At 50.8% G+C, this 8836-nt stretch overlaps 3 protein-coding genes across 3 annotated transcripts; 2 read left to right on the top strand and 1 right to left on the bottom strand.

Annotated features, from left to right (window-relative positions):
- Positions 1–1980: 1980 nt before the first annotated feature.
- GLOTRDRAFT_38071 (uncharacterized protein) lies at positions 1981–2879 on the bottom strand (the record flags this gene model as incomplete). The annotated part of the gene is made up of 4 exons (XM_007865729.1): positions 1981–2115; positions 2170–2313; positions 2373–2633; positions 2691–2879. The coding sequence occupies 4 exons, from the start codon at positions 2877–2879 to the stop codon at positions 1981–1983; spliced, it is 729 nt and encodes a 242-aa protein (XP_007863920.1).
- Positions 2880–3788: 909 nt separating this feature from the next.
- GLOTRDRAFT_127242 (sodium/proline symporter) lies at positions 3789–6427 on the top strand (the record flags this gene model as incomplete). The annotated part of the gene is made up of 11 exons (XM_007865856.1): positions 3789–4042; positions 4095–4195; positions 4248–4337; positions 4397–4492; positions 4546–4641; positions 4692–4710; positions 4768–4982; positions 5044–5537; positions 5591–5749; positions 5810–6088; positions 6137–6427. The coding sequence occupies 11 exons, from the start codon at positions 3789–3791 to the stop codon at positions 6425–6427; spliced, it is 2094 nt and encodes a 697-aa protein (XP_007864047.1).
- Positions 6428–6866: 439 nt separating this feature from the next.
- Positions 6867–8378, top strand: GLOTRDRAFT_104555 (NADP+-dependent D-mannitol dehydrogenase; the record flags this gene model as incomplete). The annotated part of the gene is made up of 9 exons (XM_007865855.1): positions 6867–6890; positions 6947–7013; positions 7124–7179; positions 7233–7334; positions 7391–7494; positions 7554–7896; positions 7951–8094; positions 8155–8238; positions 8289–8378. The coding sequence occupies 9 exons, from the start codon at positions 6867–6869 to the stop codon at positions 8376–8378; spliced, it is 1014 nt and encodes a 337-aa protein (XP_007864046.1).
- Positions 8379–8836: the final 458 nt, after the last annotated feature.

Below are 8836 nucleotides of genomic sequence, written 5' to 3'. Positions count from 1 at the left end.
GCCGAGCGTCGTGGCCGTTTGCGCGCCAATGGAGACAAGGCGGGCCAGTCATCGTATGCCTGAGTGGGGGTGTATTCATCTTGGGAGTCCTCCATGGGCAGCAGAGTGTGAGGAATGTCGTATATTAGACCGTTATGTCGCGCTCTGGTGCTTTGGAACGTGTCGTGTCGTGTCGCGTCGCGTCGCGTCATGCCGCGTTTTGCATCTCAGCAGGCATGGTTTCGTACGGGACTCCATGGACAATGGGTAGATATGCAAATCGACGTGAGAAGGACGTTCGAGGCCCAACGTTGCTCCAACGTCAGAGCATGGTCGTGGCGACGTGTCCCATGCATAACTCGGAGGCTGTGTCATAACATTGATCTTTTGTCCGGCATGCATGCCGACGGTTGTCTCTCACAACCTCATAGCTACGTAGGCTCACTTAGACGTTGTAAAAACAACTGACCCCTCCGGTGGTGTAGCGTTCTCCTCCTCTTGTTCGTTCTGTATCCGGTAATTCTCATATAATACATTTTCTTACATAATATTTCACTTCTGCCCTAGTAATTAGAGGAGCGCGAACGCTAAGGACGGGTGGTTTAGGAGCCTGCATTTTGCTGTGTTCTGTGCTTTATCTACTGCTATCCACATAGAGCGACTATATCGAACTTGAACGCATTCAATCCACAGTGGCAGCTCGAGCCACTATGCGTGGACCGCACGTCCTTGTATTTGTCGTTTCAGCCTACTTTCCCATTTACCCTCACCATTAACCCTCTTACGCGTTGATGTCCTAGGATTGCATTCTCATTTTACATATTGTGTACTCTGGTCGTACGGTCATAATTTGAACGACCGCGTGCACCCTTAGGTACTGCTAACCAGAACCTGCTACCGCCTGGTGAATGAACTCCGGATGTGTTCCACGTCATCGCGATTTTTTAACAATACCCATGGGTATTGCGCTGAGACGCTCCCTCCCCAAAGAGCGCAGGATAGGCAGCACGATCTACTCGATCCATAGGATACATTTGCCTAAATACATGTGAGTCAGGATAATACGCCTAAGAAGCTGCGGATCCCATTAAGCAGCTAACATTGCACTCCTAGTGTCGCAAACAGAAAGTGAGGACAAAATTCAGTGTCGAGGCTACATTCCGCTTCAAATATGGCTCTGCCATCGGCATACTCAGTCTCACCTGCCTCTCACATACGTTCGCAATACCCTTCTGGCCGAGATGTCCCCCTAGTGCGAGAAGTACGAGACATCTGCCCGCGGATCTTTCAAACACACTCTGCAACAGGGTCAGTTATTCGAGATGATACATTCGTGACCCCCAACAACGCTACGTCTGTGATAGGCTCCATCATGTTGCCCTCACGTAACTAACATAACCGTCCTCGCGCAGCTCGCAAGCATTGAAAAAGATCCAAATACGTGTTGACTCACCGCATCCCTCCAAGTACCAGGGCAGAGTCGCTGTCTGGCAGAGTCCATCCGAGTTCCTTCGCCGAATACCGAGCACGTCATCAGCGAGACAACGAGGCACCCTGGACCAATATTCAATTGCTGTTTCCCGTCTTCGTGGTATGTTGTGCGCTGGACACGTCGCATATGCCTTTCCTCGATTGCCACCATCCTAGGTCCGGCGCAAATCATTGGCAATCAGTAGAGCCGGCCCTTGGTTCGGTACCTGTCTGAAGCGTTGTCTTGTGTGCTCTTGGTATTGTATTTTCGATCGTCAATGTAAGACACCGTGGCCTCTTCGCCTCTACTACCGGCCAGGGCTGCGATGCCATTCAGTTATTTGAAACCTCGCTTAACACTGTTGATAGCGATCTATAAGCGCTGTTGGAAGGAACGAAAAGAATGTCAATGATATTCATATTAATCCTCAATACATTGGCTCAAGAGGTGAGTAGAGCTGACACAATCTGGATCATTCTTCCAGTCATACTTCCGTCAAATAGAGGTGTATACATGGGACCCAGGAGCCTTCATAGAACAACCTGGCCCGTTCCCTTTTCGAAGTATACAGCAGCAGTGTCTGTAAGCCTGTACTGCACTGCTCGATGTCCGGGTATTGTCTTCACCCTCGTCGCGGCGTTCGAGGGCCCTGATTGCAAGGAAATCTGATTAGTTCAACGTTAATGCCTGTGAGGTCGCGATGACGGAAAGGCTCATACTTCTCCGCTGACCGCACCCGATCGCCCGGTGGATAACGGCCGAACATCTATATGGTAGGTGCAGAGCTGGAGCAAGAGGCGGTATAGGTCGTCTGGGGCATCTGCAGTTGTTATGTGATGCCTGATTACCAGGGGGGAATTGTACTATGAAAAGACGTCCAGATGCATCAGACAAATTTTCTTGCGAGGAGCCTGCGCATCACCTTTCGTGCCAGTGCCACAAGCGCCCGACAAAATTGGGAGAGATCGTCGGTTGGATATCCGATCCATTCTAAGCTCGAGATATCATCCAGTATTACTAGAGAGGGTCCAGTTACGTCGTGCCGCTGCTGCTGCAGAAGCGACCGTAACTCTCGAATCGAGGAGCGCAAGGACTCTTGAGGAGATGTACTCGATCTAAGGTCCGGGACTAGATCAAGAAATCGTAGAGACTGGGACTGGACAAGGGTCTCAATGTTCACGTTCTGCGAGTCGGATGAAGGTATAAGTACTGTTAATGGAGAGCAGACCCGGATACAGACCGCTCGCGATGCAATAGCCTTCCAACGGGAATAACTCTCTGATACGGATAGAACGTATCCTATGGCATTCTTATTATCTTTGAAGTGGGAAGCTAACATTCGATGAAGCTGGAAGTCCGCTGGTGATAGTATTTGGTCTGTCACCAATATGAAGTCCCCCGGAGCCGGAAAATCGGGAGGCGGAAACATCGAGCGGATTTTGTGGCTGAGATAGGATTATTCCTCTGGATTTCGCACAATGCTAGTAACAATAATGATGTGTCTATGAGATGGGAGAGTCGACTGATGTTAATGAAGCTGTTGTCAGTTTTGGTCATGAAACGCTTCAGAGTAGGATTGCTGACATAATCGCCATCTTCGGATCGTCAACGCGTCAACAGTCAACCTCACTGATCCCGTCGTTCAACACTTTTGGCGTGGTTGGTCTTAGGTCTACATACGAGACATTCAATTGTGAGGACTTTGTCTCTAGTATAAGAATCCGAAGGGGGTCACAGTCGTGGGGTAAGAGCAGCAATTCACCGAAGCCGGCTCACTGCTAACTCTTGATTCAATTATCAGTCTAAGTGGTCCTGAACAGGCACCATACAACTTCAAGCCGACAAGATACTACGCCTGCACCTGTATCTCTCTTGGCGACATCAGAACTACTTATATTAATTGGCTCGCGAGCGTAGCGGCAGGATCTGTATCTTATCTCGAAGTTCGCGTTACGGCAGTTTGTCGGCTAGATATGCCGGGCGCTCATCGCGCTAAGCGTTTCGTTCGCTCTGGTCATCTCCAGCGCAAATCATGGCCACGACGACCTATACAGCCTTTTCTCAGCTTGCGTCGAGTGCACCATCTCTGGTACAGCCTTCTCCACGGTGGGCCGTTACGTCGCGATTGAAGTATCTGAGCTGCTGTGGTAGCGCCACCCGCCGACACTATGAGAAGCGAGCCTAGATAAGGACGAAATTGGCCCAGGCTGTATATTCTGAAGAAGATTACGCCTAGGACAGTCTTTTGATATTGGACTCCAATGATAAGGTGTTGTTTATATACGACGAAGATCACCCCGGCCCTGGCTGGCGACTTTCCCTCTAACTCCCCTCCGCAATGGCTCAGAACTCTAGCTCGAACGTAGTACCCGCGCTACCGCAGGGAGCGGGATACGGGATCTGTATCGGGTTCGGAGTGCTGTTCGGCGTTACGATGTACGCTACCACCAGGATCCTGGCGAAGTTCATGAACGAGGTGCAGGGTTCGGAGATGTTTATGACCGCGAAACGGAGCATCAATACCGGGCTGATTGCGAGTGCCGTGGTCTCTTCGTGGACTGTGGCAGCAACCCTTTTGACGTCGACAACTTGGTGAGAGGTGTGGAATGTCTCTGTTGTAACGAACCTGACCGAGGCATTGTAGGACATATTCTTATGGCGCCTCCGGCGCTTACTACTGTGAGTCCACCACAACTTATTATATGAGAAGCTTAGCTTACCAGGCGTCGCACTACGATATAGACGGTATGTTTCTGTCGAATAGCTCAAGATTTCGGTTCACATTCCAGTGGAACAGGTGCTGGTGCATGTGTACAGATATTATTATTCTCGGTCGCTGCAATAGAGCTCAAGCGGAAAGCGCCTGGCGCTCATACATTCTTGGAAGGTGCTCCATCTACCTAGTCCTTATCACGGGCCAGGGAATTGATCCACTCTCTAATACAGCTACACAAGTCCGCTATGGTGTCGCCGGACATTGGATTCAAATATTCTACTCGACATTATACCAGATATTCAACTGCGTCAATCTACTCGTAGGAGGTACGTTCAGCTCCTGTGTCACCATCCTTGCTTCTCACCACCAACCTTGGTAGGATCCGCTGTCTTTACCGCGTTGACCGGCATGGACGTCATTGCTGGATGTTTTCTCCTACCGCTGGGAGTCGTAATTTATACATTAACAGGCGGAAGTGAGTAGCTCTCCAGGTCCCGGATATATGACACTGATCCGTTGGCACAGTTAAGGCCACCTTCCTAGCGTAAGTCATCCATATGATGGCGTGGCCGCGATTCAGTGACTTACTCGCGGAAAATAGTGACTACACTCACACTATAATCATATATTTCATAGTCCTGGCTGCATTGTTTACCGCCTATTCGCGGTCCGATCTTATCGGCTCTCCCGATAAAATGTACGATCTGCTACGACAAGCCGCGCAGTCGGCGCCTGTGGCGGGCAACGCTCAGGGGGAGTACCTCACCATGCAGTCCTTGGACGGTATTATGCTGGGCATAGTCATATTCGCTACAGGTGGGCGATCATGTTTGTCAGGGTTTCTGCCCCGCTTATGGCTAATCATCACCTTGCTCAGGCTGGGCCGCCGCTGTCGACGTCCAACTCTTCCAGAAGGCAATCGCAGCTGATCCTGCGAAGACGATGGGTGGCTATCTCCTCGGTGGACTCTGCTGGTTTGCGATCCCATTCTGTCTTGCAACGACATTCGGTCTAGTCGCTCGGGCGCTCCAATCCTCTCCTTCGTTCCCCACCTATCCCAATCCCATGTCCACCGCTGAAATTAATGCGGGTCTCGCGCTTCCATACGCTGCCCAGGCGCTTATGGGGAAAGGCGGAGCTGTTGCGGTGCTGCTCATGGTGTTCATGGCTGTCACTTCGGCGTTCTCGAGCGACCTGGTATGCGTGGCGAGTGTTATGACATACGACGTGTACAGAGGGTATATCAACCCGAAGGCCACGGGCGGGATGCTGTTGAAACTCAGTCACTTTGTCGTGATCGGATTTACGATCATATGCTCGTGCATCGCTACTGGACTCAGTCAGACTGCGGTCGGAGTGAACTTCATAGTGGTGAGTTCCTCCTCGACGGCTTTGTGGTTTTCGGCGTCCTCATGTCCGTAAAGACGTCCATAGGCATCATCTGCGCACCTGCGGTGTTCCCGATTGCTTGCACTATCTTGTGGAGGAAGCAGAATACTGTCGCGGTTGTCGGCGCGCCCATACTTGGAACAGCAACTGGGATTGCATGCTGGCTGGGGTCGACGTACCATTGGTACGGGGAGGTACGTTCTCTATCCGCACTGGTTCCTCGCGCGCATTCACTCACGTTCATGCTGATGTAGTTGAGCGTCGATAACCTCGGATCAACCCGCCCCCTGCTCGTTGGCAACGTGGTCGCTCTGCTGTGCCCGATCTTATACTCCCCTGCCCTTACCTACGCGTTTGGACCTCAAAATTTTGACTGGTCCCAATTCAAGGAGAAGATCCACGTCGTAGATGATAGCGACGTGCAGGGTATGACCAAGGAACAACTGGCGCAGCAGCGAGAGGAAGACGTATTATCGCCTGAAAACAACGCGCGGATGAAGCACGCAAGGCGGGTCGCCACTTGGATGTCCATCGTCAGTATCCCTTGATAACGTTCCCCGGAGCTGCTAACCCTCTTCCAGGCCGTCGCTCTATGCTTCATCATTGTCTTCCCTATGCCGATGTACGGGACGCGTTACGTCTTCTCGCGGAGGTTCTTCCGCTTCTGGGTTGTCTGGACCTTCGCTTGGGCATGGGTTGCTTGCCTGATCATCTTGTTCCTGCCGATATGGCAGGGTAGGCGCTCCCTGGCCCTGCTTTCGAGGAAGCTTCTGCGAGTCAAGGCAGAGGATGATGGATCTCAACCTGAATCCGAAGTTGGTGTCGAAGAGGTAATCGTACCGGATTCGGCCTCTATAGAGAAGAAGGCATGATATTCGTACAACGGTGGTCAAGCTTGTGTTTGTACCATTACCTATCATGACCGGACGGATGGATGAATATAGAATGTATTCGTCCATAACGTGATACAAGATAGGCTTGAGCCCTCGAGATGTCATGTCACACCCAATCAACGGCGTCAAGTTCACGGTATGGGCTATTTTACGCTCCATTTTCCTGCTACTCATCTGCTAGAACCCTTCTGAGAGACCGCAGAAGTAATCACTGAGGTACACGCGGTCGTCACGAGGCTCTACAGAGCACTCCAAATGCTTCAAATGACTAAAGATCACTAACCGAGGGGTGTTCGGAAGGAGATAGTACGATCGTACGTAAAGCCAATGATGATTCAGAAGGTCGCGGATACCTATAAGTTTCCCAATCTCGTCCCGGGCATATTTTTCACACTCCATCGTCATGCTTCCCCAATCCATGAAAGCGGTGGTATACAAGGCGGTTCGTGCTCCCCAAGATCAGAAGCAAGACTGTTTAACCATGAAGATCTAAGGTAGCCCAAGAAATTCACAATTCAAAACCAACCTGTTCCCCGTCCCGGAAAGGGTCAGATATTGATTAAAGGTGAGTTTGAATGCTGCTTTATGTCGGTCTAACTCACCTGTATCAGTGACATGTACTGGTAAGGAGTACGGTCATACGAAGATTGTAACAGCCTACGCACGAATCCTTAGGAGTATGCGGCTCCGACCTTCATATCCACTCCGGAGACTTTCCTGTACCTTGTCCGGTATGAGTCGATGATGCTGTCAAACTTGGCTGCCTAACAAATGTTACCAACAGCTGATCCCCGGGCATGAAGCTACGGGAATCATTGAGACTTTAGGCGAGAACGTGACAGGCTTCAATGTGGGAGACCGCTGTGTGGCAGAGCCAGTGATACCTGTAGGTAGTCTCATTTTAGGACTGGATATGGATCTAACCTGCACCGACGCAAACAGTGTTCAAGTTGCTTCTTTTGTCGGCGAGGTAATATGGTCATGTGTGAGGCCTTCGATTGCCACGGCGTTACTGTTCCCGGAGGCTTTGCCGAATACATGGTAGTGTCCGTACAGATCGTTTGATCTCTGATCACTGGGTTAGTCTCAACGTCACGATCATCAGCGATGCAATTCGCGTCTTCAGGATTCATGACATAACTGATGAAGAAGCCGTCCTGGTCGAGCCGACGTCTTGCGCATTGCATGCAATGGACAGGCTGCGGCCCGGGGACAAGGTCGGTATTGACGCTCTCGTCATCGGGGCCGGTCCTTCTGGCCTGGTACTTGCGCAACTTCTCAAGCTCAATGGTGCGGCAAACGTAGTCATTGCTGCGCCTGCCGGGCCGAAGATGGAGATCGCAAAGCGCCTTGAAGCTGGAGATCAGTACATCGAGCTGGATAGAGACCATCCGGAGTTGGGGTGGAAAACCCTACAAACGACCTATAGTCGAGGGTTCAATGTGGTGGTAAGTTATACGAGATCTATCCTCCACGCTTCTGCGAAATATATATTGGCCTAGATCGAAGCTACTGGGTCGGAGGGTGTGGCGAACAGGGCCATGCAGTATGTGCGGCGCGGTGGTACTTTGCTACTTTACAGTATTTACGCTCCTGGAGCGCAAGTGCACTGGCCGCCGTCCAAGATTTTTGGTGACGAGATCGAAGTAAGGTTGAATCCCATCAGCTAGCTCGAGCCGTCATCTTTGGGATGTTTCTTATTCTAGGTCATCGGCTCTTATGCGCAATCACACTGCTTCCCGAGGGCGATAGAGTATATTGAAAGCGGGAAGATCAAGGTCCGAGGTCTTGTAAGTCCGAGGTCTTGTCCGTTGCAAGCCCATCTCACACGTCACTGTAGGTTACCGATGTTTACAAGTTGGATGAGTGGGACAAAGTAATTAAGAAGATGGGTGGTAGGGACTTCGTCAAAATTGCAGTCAAGCCTTGATAGCTTGGCACCGTCCAGCTCGTGTTTAGCTCGTGGGGTTACTGGAATCCAACGTTTGTAGGATGCCAGCATTGCCGAAGCACCTGAGGTAGTAATCATAGACACATGAATATACATGTAGCCTCCAGCGTTGCATTTCACAAAACAACTCTCGTCGGTTGCGATGTTAAGCTCTCTTTTGTGGTACGAGCGGCACCCGTGTGGCGTATTATCAAACCTATCATCAAGATTACCAGAGGATCTGAAACATGTGCATAGGTGACATTGGATCCGTAACATAGAGAGCAACCCGAGAAACCTCGTAGGCATAGCAATGGCCGCCATAGCATTCTAGTCCAGTCTGAAATAGCAGGATGAATAAAATCAATGAGACCGAGCGGTCGCCGGTCGGTGGTGCTCGCTTATGAACTTGCTTCACTGCTTCAAACGCCGACTAGCAGGATATTGAGGTGCTAAAA

This window comes from Gloeophyllum trabeum (assembly GCF_000344685.1).
Source record: "Gloeophyllum trabeum ATCC 11539 unplaced genomic scaffold GLOTRscaffold_00004, whole genome shotgun sequence".
NCBI classification, from domain to species: Eukaryota; Fungi; Basidiomycota; class Agaricomycetes; order Gloeophyllales; family Gloeophyllaceae; genus Gloeophyllum; species Gloeophyllum trabeum.
Note: the sequence above shows the minus strand (reverse complement) of the source record. Positions and strands in the feature narration are given on the sequence as shown.